The 18,070-nt window shown below is 43.3% G+C and overlaps 1 protein-coding gene across 15 annotated transcripts in view; it reads left to right on the top strand.

The window, feature by feature from the left end:
- DLG2 (discs large MAGUK scaffold protein 2) overlaps nt 1-18,070 on the top strand; it is a 1,136,581-nt gene that overhangs the window by 77,084 nt on the left and 1,041,427 nt on the right. For 9 of the 15 annotated variants that reach the window (XM_087895785.1, XM_087895797.1, XM_087895796.1 and 6 more), the window contains exon 1: nt 7,527-7,879. The exons of the other annotated variants lie outside the window; for them this stretch is intronic. In XM_087895785.1, coding sequence (XP_087751911.1) covers nt 7,588-7,879 — 292 coding nt within the window. In that variant the 5' untranslated portion in view covers nt 7,527-7,587. Of the gene's footprint in view, nt 1-7,526; nt 7,880-18,070 lie in introns of those variants that run through there. 15 annotated transcript variants of the gene reach the window in all.

Here is an 18,070-nt window from a genome sequence, read left to right as displayed (position 1 = left end):
GAGTCCTTCTGGAGAAGGGCAGCATATAAATACATTAAATAAATAAATAAATAAATAAATAAATAAATAAATAAATAAATAAATAACCACTGTGCTACCCACCATGCTGCAACGGTCATGTGAAAATCCATCATAAGTCTTTTTTTTTTCCAATGCCGTTGTAACTTTGAACCATCACTAAGTGAATCATTGTAAATTGAGGACTACCTGTAGAAGAAGAGAGAGCAGGTGACAGTCCACTGGTGGGAAGACATAGGGATCAAAACATCTCCAAGTATTCAAGGAGGCTCTGCTGTAACTAATTCGCTGTAATTAATCTAATTAATAAATGGACTGCACATTCTGTCCACAGTTTCCAAGATTCTAAGGTACTGTCATTTCTTTGTTAGATTGTTGTGAGCTTCCAGAGTCATTGAGAGTTCAATAGCATACAAGTTTAATAAATTCTTATTATTTTGGTTTGTCGTATGGTCAGCCAGATGTTCAGACTGGATTCAGCATTGTTGCTAAACCCCATGGATGCACAGAAGGCAGAGGAGAGGAGAACAGTGGAAATCAATGGGCCGATCCTTGGGATGGAAGAGCCACTGCTGCTAGTGAAGCCCGACCCTAGCTCCGAGGATAAAAGGCGGGGGGCGGAGATGATCACTAGGAGGAAGGATCTCCATGTAATTTATCTCCATGGATCTTCCTGGCTTAGGACCTGGGTACCTACGAGACCGTCTTTTGCCACCAATAGCCTCCCACCGACCAGTTCGTCCTCACAGGGAGGGACTACTCAGGGTACCGTCAGTCAAATTATGTCGACTGGCGACTCCCAGGGGGAGGGCCTTCTCTGTGGGGGCTCCAACCCTTTGGAATGAACTGCCCCTGGAGATACGGAATATCCCTGATCTCCGTGCTTTCCGCCGTGCCCTCAAGACCCTGATGTTCCAACAGGCGGGGCTAAACATATGAACATGTGAATGTTTTTAAAATGTTATCTAATTTTAGGTTCTATTTAATTGGGCCAAACTGTGTTATAATAATAATTTTAATTAGCAATTTTATGATGTTTGTGTGTCTATATTTTTCTTGGCTGTACACCGCCTTGAGTCCTACGGGAGAAAGGCGGTATAGAAATATAATAAATAAATAAATAAATAAATGATTAGGTGTGGCAGACAACTATTCATCTCCTTGCCGGACGGACTTGTTGGCCTGCTGTGTGTGACAGAGAGAGAGAGAGACTTTTTGCTGGGGCTACTGGCGCTCCTAATAAAGATAACATTTATTTAACTACAGAGGGTTTGTTGCAGGGGTGACCTGCTGGGGGTTCACAGGGGTTCGGGAAAACCTCTAGCTAAGATTCTGTGCAGTTTGGAGAACCCCCAAATCCCACTCCTAGCTTGCCCCGCCTACCCGGCCCCTCCCAGGAGTCCCCACGTGGCCTGTTTTGGATGCAGGTAAGTGCAGGGCACATGCGGAGGCTCAGGGAGGGCGAAAAACGGGTCTGCCAGAAGCTCGGGAAGGCTGGAAACAGGCCAGTTTCCAGCCTCCAGAGGGCCTACGGAGCCTGGGGAGGCCGTTTTCACTCTCCTGGAGGCTCGAGAGCCCAGGGAGGGAAAAAAACGCCCTCCCCCTGCCGTGGTGCAGGAGGCCAACTAGGTCACGCCCACCATGGCCACACCCACCCAGCAACCGGGCAGAGAACCCCTTGCTAAAATTTTTGAAGCCCACCCCTGGTTTGTTGTGTTTGGGAGCCAGGTCAGAACAGACGTGGAATAGGTAGATGTGGATATTTTAAGGCATTGCAGATATTGTCACAGGATGTAAGCCTTTCCAAATAAAGCTGCCTTTTGCAATTGACTGATGGTGATTTTGTCAATGCTGATGGTACTCAAGCTGCTTTGGTGCTTATACCCAAGGTGCTTATTACTATTTTTTTTTTTAATTTGATTTATATGCCGCCCTTCTCCGGAGACTCAGGGCGGCTTACAATGCACTAAGCAATAGCCTTCATCTTTTTGTATATTTATACAAAGTCAGCTTATTGCTCCCACAATCTGGGTCCTCATTTTATCTACCTTAGAAAGGATGGAAGGCTGAGTCAACCTTGATCCTGGCAAGATTCGAACCTGCAGTAATTGCAGGCATCTGATCTTAATAACAGGGTGCTTTAGACCACTGTACTACCAAGGCTTTTTGTTGCTACAGTTGTTCTATTTCTACTTGTAGGTCTTTGTATTTTGTGATTTTCCCCAGTTCTTTCTCTTCTGTTTTGCTGACTTCAGATATTGGAGTAGGATTCACACAACTTCATACAGAAGATTCTTAAAGTGAATAGAGAGATAAAACCAGAGACTTTGCTTTTGGGTTTAATGGAAAAAAAGATTTGGAAAACTAATTGGGACTTTGATGTTATATATCTTGAAAGCAGAAAGATTGCTTTACGCTCAAAAATTGAAGGACACTTCGATTCCCACAATGACTGAATGGCTGCAAAAGTTGATGGAGTTAGCAGAGATGGCCAAATTGATGAAAAAAAACACAATTACTTTTTTTTTTCTACTTGGAAACCGCTTCTGGACTTTGTGCTTGAGGTCAAAAAAGATAAAACTTTGATTTTGCCGATTAGATAGGTTTGTAAATGGCTAGTTTGTAATTATTATATAGAAATAGAAAGTTGAGGTTTTAGCTTATTCTACTGTACCAAAAGGAATTGGAAAGCAACACTTTTTCTTTTTTTTCTTTTTTGCCCTATACTTTTCTCTTCCCCTTTTCCTTGCTTTTCCTATTATTTTCTTTTGCATTTTTGTATTTTATATTAATAAAAATTTGAATACTGAGAATTTTTTTTTTTTTGCTGACTTCAGGTACTGCCATGTCCCCTATTCAGATTTTCTGTCTTATCGACAATGGTTAAGTCTGGGATGTTATGTGGCAGATGCTTCGTCTGGATGCTGACAAGTTGCATCCCAGAAATTCATTCTTTCTTTCTTTCTTTCTTTCTTTCTTTCTCTCTTTCTTTCTTTCTTTCTTTCTTTCTTTCTTTCTTTCTTTCTTTCTTTCTTTCTTTCTTTCTTTTTCTTTCTTTCTGTCTATCTGTCTTTCTGTCTCTCTCTCTCTCTCTCTCTCTCCATCCATCCATCCATCCATCCATCCATCCATCTATCTATCTATCTATCTATCTATCTATCTATCTATCTATCTATCTATCAAGATAAAGCTGGAGGGGACGTTGGAGGTCTTCTAGTCCAGCCCCCTGCTCAAGCAGGAGATCCTATACCCATGATGGCGAACCTATGGCACGCGTGCCACAGGTGGCACGCGGAGCCATATCGGAGGGCACGCGACTGTTGCCCTAGGACAGCTCTGGCATGCATGCAGGCACGTGCCAGCCAGCTGATTTTCGGGCCTTCTGGGCCCACCAGAAGTCAGGAAACAGGCTTTTTCTGGCCTCCGGAGGGTCTCCATGGGGGTGGGGAAGCCATTGTTTCTTGCCCTGCCTTCTGATGCTTTGGAAAATAAGTTGACCTCCTCTTCTTTGTGGCAGCCTCTCAAATACTGGAATGCTGTTATCATATCCATCCTAGCCTTCTTTACTCTAGACGAGCCAAACCCAAATCCTGCAACTGTTCTTGATATGTTTTAGCCTTCAGGCCTTTAATCATCTTAGTTGCTCTTCTCTGCACTTTTTCCAAAGTCTCAGCATCATTTTTGTAATGTGGTAACCCAAAATTGGATGCAGTATTCCAGGTGTGGCCTTAAAGCTAAAGGTAAAGATCCCCCTCATACATATGTGCTAGTCGTTCCAGACTCTAGGGGGTGGTGCTCATCTCCGTTTCAAAGCCGAAGAGCCAGCGCTGTCCGAAGACGTCTCCGTGGTCATGTGGCCGGTATGACTAAACGCCAAAGGCGCACGGAACGCTGTTACCTTCCCACCAAAGGTGGTCCCTATTTTTTTACTTGCATTTTTTATGTGCTTTCAAACTGCTAGGTTGGCAGAAGCTGGGACAAGTAATGGGAACTCACCCCGTTACGCGGCACTAGGGATTCGAACCGCTGAACTGCCGACTTTTCGATTGACAAACTCAGTGTCCATATTACCTTAGTAAGGTGTGGCATTACTAAGGCTTTATAAAGCAGTACTAATACTTCACCTGATTTTGATTCTATGCCTCTGTTTATACAACCTAGGATTGTATAATTGTTTATACAACTAAGGATTGATAAATGATAGTGGCAGACCACATCCATACTCTTGCCAGAAAGACAGCACCCTGCATGTTTATTCTCCTTTTTATTTTCTTTGAACTTCTCTGTGTTTTAAAAGAAAAGGTTCAACAAAGCATAAAATCATTCCCTTTTATCAGCTCTTGAATTGATGGCAACTGCAGCTGTGGGGTGGAGCTTCTGTCACACGGTTGGGCCTGCCATCTTGAATGTGTGTGTGTGTGTTTATATATATATATATATTTATATATAATTATGATGATTAAAGCTACTAAACCACATGGATTTTCAAACAATCTGAATTTTGGTTTAGCTTGCTTTCTGGATTAGATATTATATGGACCCAGGAGGCCTGTTTGTTTAGTTTCTGCTTTGTTGTACTGTATGAAAGCAGAACAAAACAGAACAACAGAGTTGGAAGAAAACTTGGAGGTCTTTTAGTCGGTGGTGGGATTCCAATAATTTAACAACCAGTTCTCTGCCCTAATGACCAACTGGGTGGGTGTGGCCATGGTGGACGTGGCCATGGTGGGCGTGACAGGCAGCACTTGGCCTCCTGCACCCGTCTGGGACCAAAAACGGGCCGTGGGGGGGACGCGCTGCTGCCGCCCCCCATGTACCGTTTTGGGCCTAGTAGGCCTCCCTGCAGCCTCCTGGGAGTGAAAACAGGCTGCAGAGGGTCTATGCCACACCTCCCCCATGCCCCATTTTGGGCCTAGGAGGCCTTCCTGAAGCCTCTGGGAGCAAAATTGGGCATGTGAGGACTCCTAGAAGGGGCAGGGTGGGAAGGGGCGGGACCAGTCAGTAATTTAATTACCGGTTTGCCCCAACCGGCTGAATCCCACCACTGCTTTTAGTCCAACCCCCTGCTCAAGTAGGAGACTCTATGTCAGAAATGATATAGATGTCTAAAGAGACTAAATGTCTAGTCTCTTCTTAAAAAGCTCCAGTGATGGTGCACCCACAACTTTCTCCTTAGTTCTAGGTTGCTTCTCTCCTTGATTATTTTCCACCCATTGTTTCTTGTCCCGCCTTCAGGTGCTCTGGAGAATAGAATTGACCCCCTCTTCTTTGGGGTAGCCCCTCAAATATTGGAACACTGCTATCATGTCACCCCTGGTCTTTCTAGTCATACCCAGTTCCTGCAACCCTTCATTGAATTTCCCAAAGGTGCTTTTTTTCAAGAAGCAACCAGACTTTCTGGTTTTTCTTTGAAGATGTTTCACTTCTTATCCAAGAAGCTTCTTCAGCTTTGACTGGATGGTGGGGAATGGAAGGATATATATTTATAAGGAGTATAAATCCTTCCATTCAGGGGTGGGTTCTAAATTTTTTTACTACCGGTTCTGTGGGCGTGACTTATCTTGTGGGCGTGGCTTAGAGGTCATGTGACTAGGCGGGCATGGCTAGCTGGTCAGAGTCATTTCTGGAAGGTCCTCGCACTTACGACCACTCCTCGCACTTACGACCCGACTCATTTGTTTGCTTTTAACACTGATCAGCTGTAGAGCGGCCCTTTGAAGCCCCGCGGCAAGAGTTTAAACAGTTTTTTTCCCTCTAGTCATCAGCTGGGACTCAGGAGGCAGCAATAGATTGGGGGTGGGACCAAATAAAAGGTAAGAATAACGTGGGGGTGGGGTGGGGGGGAGGGCGGGGGGGGGGAGAACCGGTTCGGTGACGTCATATTGTCACCGCTACCGGCTCGGCCGAACTGGACCGGACCAAACCGGGAGGAACCCACCACTGCTTCCATTCCCCACCATCCAGTCAGAGCTGAAGAAGCTTCTTGGATGAGAAGCAAAACGTCTTGAAAGAAAAAACCAGAAAATCCAGTTGCCTCTTGAAAAAAAGCACCTTTGGGACAACCGTGACCGGGATGACTGAGAATCTCCATAGACCTTCATTGAACGTTTTAGCCTTCGGGCCCCTAATCGTGTTTGTTGCAAACCATAGATAGCTTCGGTAAATAGCTTAGACGTATGAAGGCAGCTTTTATGTGTGAATAAAACAGCTGGGCGAAATGTAGTCATTTCCACCATCTTAAGTCTTTCATTTGGTCGCTTCTGGTTAAGCTGTGGAAGCTAGAAAAAAATATATTGGACATGGATCCCAGTGGTTTGAGCTTTTGGTGGTAAGCCACCTGCAGAGTCGATGTGCCACTGCTGAACCATCAATCAATCAGTCAATCCAATTGGTGCAGATGCTTTTTTGCAAAAAAATAAAATTGTTCCATGCATCAATTGCAAACTCCTTTCAGTCCTTATGCTGCGAGTTAATAGCCTGGCCTTGTAACCAGAGCAGATCAAGTCAAACAGCCCCCGGGAGATATTTAAGGAGGATTTGGCCCCCAGCCTTCGGTTGCCAGCTGCCTTGTGCCTTTTAATGGGGATGAAATTGAATGAAAAATAATATTTATAATTCCACATTGCTTAGTGATACATGGCTGATCCGGGCCACTGTGGAACCATTAGCTTTCCCCATTAGCCTCATCCTGATTAATAGGGACAAATGTCAGCATGTATAGGAGGTCTAAATCTCTGTATTTAAGGGTTTAAGTAAAACAACACAAAAGGAAAACCCAACTTGATGGTGTTGGTGTCCCTGTGGATTTTATTCCATTAGCTGTGTCTGACTCTAGGGGGCAGTGTACATCTCCATTTCGAGGGCCGTTGAGTCAGCACTGTGGGAAGAAGTTTCTGAAGTCATGTGGTCAGCAGGACATCACAAGTGCTGTTACCTTTCTCACCAAAGTGGTACCTATTTATCTACTCACATTTACATGCTTTCGAACTGCTAAGCTGGCAGGAGCTGAGACGAGGACCAATTTAAAAAGAATCCGACCCAAGGAGCTGCTGATCCAGTTCTACAGAGGAATCACTGAGTCTGTCATCTGCACCTCTATAACTGTCTGGTTTGGTTCTGCAACCCAACAAGACAGACACAGACTTCAACAGATAATTAGAATTGCAGAAAAAAACAGTTGCTACCAACCTCCTCCCATTGAGGAACTGTATACTGCATGAGTCGATTTATATGCCGCCCTTCTCCGGAGACTCAGGGTGGCTTACAATGCGTTAAGCAATAGCCTTCATACTTTTGTATATACCTGCTTAGTAGGGCTTTCGGGCCCCCCCTAAGCGGTGTTATTTTTTATACAAAGTCAGCTTATTGCCCCCACAATCCGGGTCTTCATTTTACCTACTTCGAAAGGACGGAAGGCTGAGTCAACCTGTTATCTGTTACAACCACATTTCGGACCATCTGTAGCTCCAGAGCGATAGCTCTAACCAAACTTTTGGTTGTTGGTTTTTTGTTTTGTTTTTTTCCCTGAGAAATCTAGTTTAGAGGGAAGGGAATTATAAATAGCCGCAGATGTTCGCATGCACACTTGCTTTCTTGAGCACTGTTCGACACGTCCACCGAAGCTCCGAAACAAGCCAGCAAAGTGGAACAGGATGTCAGCTGTCATGGAGGCACGCTCCATGGAGTGGAAGGATCCCTGGAGAGACGGTGTGCACGTGTCAGAGGCAATTGGGGGGGGGCAAAGGGGGGGAGAGAACTAGACTCCCGACTAAGGAAAGGGAGCCGCGCTTGGCAGCCTGGTTAGCTTGGAGCTTGTGTCTTCTAAACATTTCCATGGAAACCCGAGAAGTTTTGGTTCACTGTAAGTGTCTAAATTTGTTTTCTGATTCCACTCGGCAAACACAGAATTGGGCAAGGCTAGCTTTGGGGAACGGGAGGGGGTGTGTGTCAGGAGAGAAATCAGATCTGAAACCCTTGTGAATGTCAAAGGCAAAGAAATATAAACTTTGGGGAGAGAGGGGGCAGAAGGGAGGCAGAGAGAGAGGGGGATGAGAAGAGAAGAGGATAGGATAGGAAGGGAAGAGGAGAAGAAAAGAGAAGAGAAGAGAAGAAGAAAAGAATGGGAAGGGAAGGGAAGAAAGGGAAGGGGAGAAGGGAAGAGAAATGGAAAGGGAAGAGAAGAGAGGAATGGGAAGGGAAGAAAGGGAAGAGAAATGGGAAGGGAAGAGAAGAGAGGAATGGGAAGGGAAGGGAAGAAAGGGAAGGGGAGAGGAGAGGAGAAGAGAAGAGAAGAGAGGAATGAGAAGGGAAGGGGAGAAGAGAGGAGAAGAGAAGAGAAATGGGAAGAGAAGAGAAGAATGGGAAGGGAAGAGAAGGGGAGAAGAGAAGAGAAGAGAGGAATGAGAAGGGAAGGGGAGAAGAGAGGAGAAGAGAAGAGAAATGGGAAGAGAAGAGAAGAAAGGAATGGGAAGGGAAGGGAAGGGAAGAGAAGGAAGGGAAGGGGAGAAGAGAAGAGAAATGGGAAGGGAAGAGAAGAGAGGAATGGGAAGGGAAGGGAAGAAAGGGAAGGGGAGAAGGGAAGAGAAATGGGAAGTGAAGAGAAGAGAAGAGAGGAATGGGAAGGGAAGGGAAGGGAAGAAAGGGAAGGGGAGAGGAGAGGAGAAGAGAAGAGAAGAGAAATGGGAAGAGAAGAGAAGAGAAGAATGGGAAGGGAAGAGAAGGGGAGAAGAGAAGAGAAGAGAGGAATGAGAAGGGAAGGGGAGAAGAGAGGAGAAGAGAAGAGAAATGGGAAGAGAAGAGAAGAAAGGAATGGGAAGGGAAGAGAAGAGAAGGAAGGGAAGGGGAGAAGAGAAGAGAAGAGGAATGGGAAGAGAAGAAAGGAAGGGGAGAAGAGAAGAGGAATGGGAAGAAGAAAAGAGAAGAAAGGAACGGGAAGGGAAGGGAAAGGAAGAGAAGGAAGGGAAGGAGAGAGGAGAAGAGAAGAGAAATGGGAAGAGAAGAGAAGAAAGGAATGGGAAGGGAAGGGAAGGGAAGAGAAGGAAGGAACGGGAAGGGAAGGGAAGAGAAGAGAAGGAAGGGAAGGAGAGAGAAGAGAAGAGAAATGGGAAGAGAAGAGAAGAGAAGAAAGGAATGGGAAGGGAAGGGAAGGGAAGAGAAGGAAGGGAAGGAGAGAGGAGAAGAGAAGAGAAATGGGAACAGAAGTGAAGAGAAGAGAAGAAAAGAGAAGAAAGGAATGGGAAGGGAAGGGAAAGGAAGAGAAGGAAGGGAAGGAGAGAGGAGAAGAGAAGAGAAATGGGAAGAGAAGAGAAGAGAAACACTAACTGTGTGTTTGTGTGTCTGTCTCAGTTTGTCCTTCAAATTTTTGGATAACAAGAACCTTTCACCCAAAGAGTTGCAGTGCCAAGAAACCAGCTGTGTAAAGCTTCATCAGAAAAGAACATTACAGCTGGGCTTTTCTTACCATTATTATTATTTTATTACTGAATGGCTTCTACTCTGTCGTCATACACTGGACATGATTGTTGAGAATTTGCTGTGGAGTATAGGTAGTCCTTGACGTATGACCACAATTCCACCCAAAATTTATGTTGCTCAGTGAGACATTTGTTTGGTGAATTTTGCCCTATTGTACGACCTTCCTTGCCACACTTGTTTGTTTGTTTGTTTGTTTGTTTGTTTGTTTGTTTATTTAAATTTTTATACCGCACTTCTCCTGCTGAACTCAGGGCAGTGAACAGCCAAGAATAAAAACATCAAATACAAAATTTAAAATTTTTTAAAAGAATTAAACAAATTTTTGGCCCAATAAATTTAAAACACCCCAACTAAAATCAATTTACAATTAAAATTATCTAAAAATATCTAAGGGGGGATTATGCCAGCCCAGCTTGATGAACTAAAAAAGTTTTCAGGGCAATGTTAACAATTTAACATTGTTAAATGAATCACTGCAGTTGTTAAGTTGGTAACATGGTTGTTAAGTGAATCTGACTTTGCTTGTCAGAAGGTCACAAAAGTTGATCACTTGACCCTGGGACATTGCAACCGTCATAAAAATGAGTCAGTTGCCAAGCATCTGAATTTTGATCACGTGACCACGGGGATGCTGAAACGGTCATAAGTGTGAAAAGTGGTCATAAGTACTTTATTCAATGCTGTTGTAACTGCGAATGGTCACTAAACAAACTGTTGTAAGTCAAGGACTACAGTAGTGGCCAAAATTGTGGAAACCTTTTGGGAAAAGTGTATTTTCTAAAACTAGCTAATAACACCACTTTTTTTGGGAGTAGTACCATAAAATTCTATTATCAACGGAAAGATAATTTAATCAAGAATGTAATGCAATCACTTTTATGAAGGATTTGCTATTAGAATAGCATTTACAGTATAAAGAAGAAAAGTGATAGAAAAAAATGAGATATACAAAAATTATCCCCATGTCAGTGAATACTTAGTTGGGTAACCTTTAGCATGAATGACGGCCTTACAATGTCTTCCCATGGAGTGAACCAAGTCTTTGAGTTCTGCAGCTGTTATCATGTGAAACCAAGATTGAAAGGTTGCTTCTATTAACTGGGTTTTATTGCTGGGTTGCTTCTGACTAACCAGTTTCTTTAGTCGGCTCCATAGATTTTCCATTGGGTGAAGGTCTGGGCTATTCCCAGGCCTTTCCAGCAGTGGAATAGGATTATCTTGAAACTCAAAAAAAAAAAAAAAAAAAGTGGTGTTATTAGCCATCAAACCTCAAAAATACACTTTTCCCAAAAGGTTTGCACAATTTTGTCCACTACTGTACCTCTACTTGCAGTTCATCCCCGGTGCTTAAATGAAACATAAGGGCCACATAGTTTGCATTTGGGTTAGGGGGAAAAAAATCACTCAAAAGCAGCTTGGTGTGATACCGATGCATTAATATACATTTGTGGAAAATGGAAATCAGTGTTTTTCAAACTTGGCAGCTTGAAGAGGTGTGGACTTCAGTTCCCAGCGTGCTGGCTGGGAAATTCTGGGAGGGGAAGTTCATATATCTTCAAGTTGTCAAGTTTGAAAAACATTGATGCTGTGGGATTGAAAAACAACTTGATGGCGTATCATCAATCAATCAGTCGATCAATCATATCAACACAACGGTTGCAGTTGCCAAAAAAGTGAAGGCAACCTTAGGGATGCATGAACAGAATCAAAATCACGTGAAGTGTTAATACCACTTTATGAGGCCTTGGTAAGGCCACACTTGGAATACTGCATCCAGTTTTGGTCGCCACGATGTAAAAAAGATGTGGAGACTCTGGGAACAGTGCAGAGAAGAGCAATGAAGATGATTAGGGGACTGGAGGCTAAAACATATGAAGAACGGTTGCAGGAACTGGGTATGTCTAGTTTGATGAAAAGCAGGACTAGGGGAGACATGATAGCAGTCTTCCAATATCTCAGGGGCTGCCACAAAGAAGAGGGAGTCAAGCTATTCTCCAAAGCCCCTGAGGGCAGGACAAGAAGCAATGGGTGGAAACTAATCAAGGAGAGAACTAAGGAGAAATTTCCTGACAGTGAGAACAATTAATCAGTTGAATGACTTGCCTCCAGAAGTTGTGGGTGCTTCAACACTGAAAGTTTTAAAGAAGAGATTGGACAACCATTTGTCTGAAATAGTATGGGTTTCCTGCTTGAGCAGGAGGTTGGACTAGATGACCTACAAGGTCCCTTCCAACTCTGTTATTCTGTTAAGAGAACTAAGTGTGCCTAGCCTAACAAAGAGAAGGGTGACATGGTAGCTGTCTTCCGGTATTTGTCCAGAATGGTATAGAGCAGTGCTGGTTAACCTTTTTGCCATCGCGTGCCAAAAGCTGGGGGAGTGCGGGGTGGTCGCGCGCGTGCATGCCCACACCCATAATTCTATGCCCCCTGCCCCCCATGCATGCACGCGCAATCCCCCCCCTCCCCATGCTCCCCTTGCTTTTGGCATGTGATGGCCCGGTGGCCCGGTAGGCCTGTTTTTTGCCCTCCCCAGGCTCCAGAGGTTTTCTAGGAGCCTGGGGAGGGTGAAAACAGCCTCCCCCCACAGAGGCCCTCTGGAGGCCGGAAACAGCCCATTTGCCGGCTTCCGATGGGTCCAGAAGGCCCAAAAATCAGCTGGCCAGCATGCACATGCGTGCTGGAGCTGAGCTAGGGCAACGCTCACGTGCCCACCAATATGGCTCTGCGTGCCACCTGTGGCACGCGTGCCATAGGTTCGCCATCACAGGTATAGAGTCTCCTGCTTAAGTGGGGGGTTGGTCTAGAAGATCTCCAAGGTCCCTTCTGTTATTCTGTATGCACCAGGTTTCTAATGAATGACGTCGCCCTTAAAGCTTCTGTTTGTATTAAGAAGAATTTTCAATAGCACTTCAGAACAGATATTGCCTTTCTTCCTAGATTAATTTCTGAGGAAGGTTGGAAATGTTGTGGCCCGCCAGCTGCCAGCGGAGCTGGGTGCAGACTCGGACGATGAGGAGGTTGGGGAGGAACTTGGGCCAGTGCTGGAGTCTGGGGAAGGCTCTGATGAATGCTCTGCATGGGACACCGAGATAGAGCTAGGGCTGTCCGACATTTCCCAGCCACCAGAGAGGCAAGTGCCTTTGGAGGCTGAGATGCAGCAGTGGGATTCTACCGGTTAGGACCGGTTCGGGCGAACCTGTAGCTCCGACAATCAGCTGGGAGCAAACTGGTTCGCTCCGATGATCAGCTGGGCCCGCCCTCCCGCCCCTGCGCTTTACTTACCTTTATCTTCGAAGCTGATTAGCGCAGCAGAGCAGATTGAGTTGGAAGGAACTTTGGAGGTCTTCTAGTCCAACCCCCTGCTCAGGCAGGAAACCCTGTACCATTTCAGACAAATGGTTGTCCAATCTCTTCTTAAAAACTTTCAGTGTTGGAGCACCCACAACTTCTGGAGGCCGGTTGTTCCACTAGTTAATTGTTCTCACTGTCAGGAAATTTCTCCTTAGTTCTAAGTTGTTTCTCTCCTTGATTAGTTTCCACCCATTGCTTCTTGTCCTGCCTTCAGGTGCTTTGGAGAATAGCTTGACTCCCTCTTCTTTGTGGTAGCCCCTGAGATATTGGAAGACTGCTATCATGTCTCCCCTAGTCCTTCTTTTCATCCCACCCATGAAAGACAGATCTGTTCACTCTGGTAGCCTGAGGAGATTGATATCATTTGGAGCAGCGCTGAAGCTTTAACAATCTCTCTTTACTGCTGTTTTATTTTAAAGACATATTTCATTATGTCAAAACCGTCTTGCTCACTCTTGTCGAAAGCCACAGTAAAAAAATAATGGATATACACAGAGCCAAAATCCATATTATGTCAGGTGTTTGGGAGCCTCTTTCTTGAAAATATCACCCAGATTTGGGAGGAACCAAATCTTTGGGTCAGTGGTGAAATCTAAATTTTTTTTACTACCGGTTCGGTGGCCGTGGCTTGCTGGGTGTGGTGTGGCTTGATGGGCGTGGCCTGGTGGGCATGGCAGGGGAAGGATACTGTAAAATCTCCATTCCCACCCCACTCCAGGGGAAGGATACTGCAAAATCCCCATTCCCTCCCCACTCCTGGGGGAAGGATATTGCAAAATCTCCATTCCCACCCCATTCTGGGGCCAGCCAGAGGTGGTATTTGCCGGTTCTCCGAACTGCTCAAAATTTCTGCTACCGGTTTTCCAGAACCTGTCAGAACCTGCTAGATTTCACCCCTGCTTTGGGTATTTTTTTTCACTCTTTTGGGTAGCATTTCTTTAAAGAGTAGCATTTCTTAGAACCCATGGGGATCGTATCAGGGGCTGACAAAAATCAGAATTATTTGCCAATCTAGGTTGAAAAATGATATAATATTGAAATCTCATCAAACAATCATGAGCAGCAGCAGCATTGCGTCAATTTTAACTTTTAATAAAATAAACATCAATAAAGTAAGAGTTTGGTCTTTGGTCTAGTGCAGTGTTTCTCAACCTTCTCAACTTTAAGAGGAGTGGATTTCAGCTCCCAGAATTCTTCACTCTCTATGGCTGGCTGGGGAATTTTGGGAATTGAAGTCCATATCTCTCTTCTACAGAGGAATTATTGAGTCTGTCAATTATTGAGCACCTCTCTAACTGTCTGGTTTGGTTCTGCAACCCAACAAGACAGACACAGACTTCAGAGGATCATTAGAACTGCAGAAAAAACAATGGCTACCAACCTGCCTTCCATGGAGGACCTGTATACTGCACGAGTCAAAAAGAGGGCTGCGAAAATATTTACAGACCCCTCGCATCCTGGACATAAACTGTTTCAACTCCTACCCTCAAACCGACGCTATAAAGCACTGCACCCCAAAACAACTAGACACAAGGACAGTTTTTTCCCGAATGCCATCACTCTGCTAAACAAATAATTCCCACAACACTGTCAAACTATTTACTAAGTCTGCATGACTATTACTATTAGTCTTCTCATCGTTCCTATCACCCATCTCCTCCCACTTACGACTGCATGATTGTAACTTTGTTGCTTGTATCCTTACAATTTATATTTATATTAATTATTTTCTGATTGCTTATTTGTACCCTATGACTATCATTAAGTGTTGTACCTTATGATTCTTTGACGGTATCTTTTCTTTTATGTACACTGAGAGCATATGCACCAAAGACAAATTCCTTGTGTGTCCAATCACACTTGGCCAATAAAGAATATTCTACTCTACTCTACTCTACTCTACTCTACTCTACTCTACTCTACTCTACTCTACTCTACTCTACTCTACTCTACTCTACTCTACTCTGAATCCCATTCTATTCTATTCTATTCTATTCTATTCTATTCTATTCTATTCTATTCTATTCTATTCCATTCCATTCCATTCCATTCCATTCTACTCTACTCTACTCTACTCTACTCTACTCTACTCTACTCTACTCTACTCTACTGTATTCTACTCTCTATATTCTATATACTATTCTATTCTGAATCCCATTCTATTCTATTCTATTCTATTCTATTCTATTCTATTCTATTCTATTCTATTCTATTCTATTCTATTCTGAATTCTATTCTATTCTATTCTATTCTATTCTATTCTATTCTATTCTATTCTATTCTATTCTATTCTATTCTGAATCCCATTCTGTTCTGTTCTATTCTGAATCCCATTCTATTCTATTCTATTCTATTCTATTCTATTCTATTCTATTCTATTCTATTCTATTCTATTCTATTCTATTCTATTCTGAATCCCATTCTATTCTATTCTATTCTATTCTATTCTATTCTATTCTATTCTATTCTATTCTATTCTATTCTATTCTATTCTATTCTATTCTATTCTATTCTGAATCCCATTCTGTTCTGTTCTATTCTGAATCCCATTCTATTCTATTCTATTCTATTCTATTCTATTCTATTCTATTCTATTCTATTCTATTCTATTCTATTCTATTCTATTCTAGTTTGCAAGGTTGAGAAACACTTGTCTAGTGCATGGGTGTCAAAGATATACAAAAATGATCACGATAGAAAAAACAAGTTAATACTTAGTCGGGTAACCTTTAGCATGAAGGTTCATGGCGTCACATTGCCGTGAGTGACATATCACGACGTTTTCCCTGGGGTGGGCCTGGCCTGTGTGTGATGTACCTGGCCCAAGGGCTGCCAGTTTGACACCCCTGGTCTAGAGGTTAAGACACCAGGCTAGGAAGCAAGAGACCATAAATTCAAGTCCTGCCCCAGCCATGAAAGCCAGTTGGGTGAACTGAGGCTAATCACACTCTCTCTGTGTTTCTCTCTCTCTCTCAGCCCAACCCACCTCACAGGGTTGTTGTGAGCAAAATAGAACAAGGAAGGTGAGTTAGATATTTTCCCTACCTTGAGTTTTTTTAATAAAAATAATAAAGGTGGGATACAAACAAACAAACAAACAACCAGTGATGTAAACAAGCTCCTTTGGAGTCTTCCATAATTTTTAAAAGTTAAAAGGAGACCTGAGAAACATTATTCTATGATACAGGTGTTCTCAACTTACGACTGGTCACTTAATGACCATTCAAAGTTATGACTTACTTACTTACTTCCAATGGTGGAATGTTGTTGTGGGGAAAATAGGAGGAGGACAATGCATTGGATTTTTTTCGCCATCTTGATTTATTGATAAAAATAATAAAGGTGGGATATAAATAAATTTAAATAAATAAAATGACAAAGTGATTAAATTAGTAGATCAGCAAGATGCTGTGGACATAGTATACTTGGATTTCAGTAAGGCATTTGACAAAGTAGACCACAACCTACTTCTTGGTAAGCTAGAAAAAATGTGGGATAGACTGCATCACCACCAGATGGATTTGTAACTGGTTGACCAAACCGTATTCAGTGTGTAGTCCTCAACCGAACTACATCCTCGTGGAGGGAAGTAAGTAGTGGAGTACCCCCAAGGTTCTGTTTTAGGCCCAGTATTTATCTTCATAAACAATCTTCATAATATCTTCATAAACTGCAATTACTGCAGGTTGGAATCTCGCCAGGCTCAAGATTGACTCAGCCTTCCATCCTTTCTAAGGTAGGTAAATTGAGGACCCAGTTGTGGGGGCAATAAGGTGACTTTGTATAAATATACAAAAGGATGAAGGCTATTGCTTAACGCATTGTAAGCCGTCCTGAGTCTCCGGAGAAGGGCGCCATATAAATCAAATAAAAAATCAAATAAAAAAATTAAATAAACGATAACTTCATAAACGATCTAGATGAGGGAATAGAAGGGGAACTCAACCGTACAGGTAGAGAATAGGTAAAACTTGGCTCAATGCAAGTAACTGTGAAATGGATCTTGGAGTCCAAATAGACAATCACTTAAATATGAGCCAATGGTGTGCGGCAGCCAATGCAGTCCTGGGCTGCATTAACAGAAAGATAGAATCAAGATCACGTAAAGTGTTAATTCCACTTTATAATGCAGGCTGGTTGCCAAGCAGACAAAATATGATTTTGTGATTCTGTGTGTGTGTGTGTGTACAGCCCTTCGGAACTCCAAAATCAGGTCATAAATATTTTTTGGGGGGAATCTGTCGTAACTTTGAATTTTCACTAAGCAACTGGTCATTAAGTGAGGGTGTGTGTGTGCGTATGTGTAAGTTTACTTTCTTTAGCTGTGTGAGATGGAAGCAGGAAGAACAAATGTTTCCTCCAAGCCGTGACTGCGCCAGAACTCCCATGCTTTCTATTTTCTTTTTAAAAAATCCCATGCTTCTGATTTCTTTTTAATTTCCTTAAATTAAAAATACCCCTTTCAAAAACGGAGTCGTGCTATTTAGCTCGAGTAGAGATGTGGGCACGGTCGCATCCCCAAGCCCAGTGCTGGCAAGAATGGAGCAAAACTGGAAATTGTGAACATTTGGCTTCCAGCCAAGTGATGGGTTTCAAAATTTTTTTTATTACCGGTTCTGTGGGTGTGGCTTGGTGGGCATGGCAGGGAAGGATACTGTAAAATCACCATTCCCTCCCCATTCCAGGGGAAGGATACTGTAAAATCTCCATTCCCTCCCCACTCCAAGCGAGGGTTACTGCAAAATCCCCATTTCCTCCCAATCAGCTGGGACTTGGGAGGAGGCAGAGAATAGACGGGGGTGGGCCCAGTCAGAATTTTTATTACGGGTTTTCTTTTTTTTTTAAATTATTTAAAAAGTTTTAACAATACAACAATTTTTCCCCCTCCTCCCCCCCTCCTCCTCCCACTCCCCCATCCCCCCTCTCCCTCCAACCCCCCTCCCCCCCACCCCCCACCCCCCGGACTTCCCAGAGCAAAAACATGGTATAGCATAACAAATATAAGATAAAATAAGCTAACATTCTGTGGTCTCCAAACTCCCTCTTGGTCTTTAACTCCCCTTTCAACTAACTAATCATCTTTCAAAAAGAAAATATAGATTTCATTCATGAGCTATTTGAAACTTTTTAGTCCAATATTTGTTTTGAATATAGTCAATCCATCTTCTCCATTCCAATATATATCTTTCATTTGAATGGTCCTTCAAATACGCTGAAATTTTGGCCA

The sequence above is a fragment of the Pantherophis guttatus genome, chromosome 5, assembly GCF_059756535.1.
Source record: "Pantherophis guttatus breed Tessera chromosome 5, ASM5975653v1, whole genome shotgun sequence".
Classification (NCBI taxonomy): domain Eukaryota; kingdom Metazoa; phylum Chordata; class Lepidosauria; order Squamata; family Colubridae; genus Pantherophis; species Pantherophis guttatus.
This window is presented reverse-complemented; position numbering and strand designations above follow the sequence as displayed.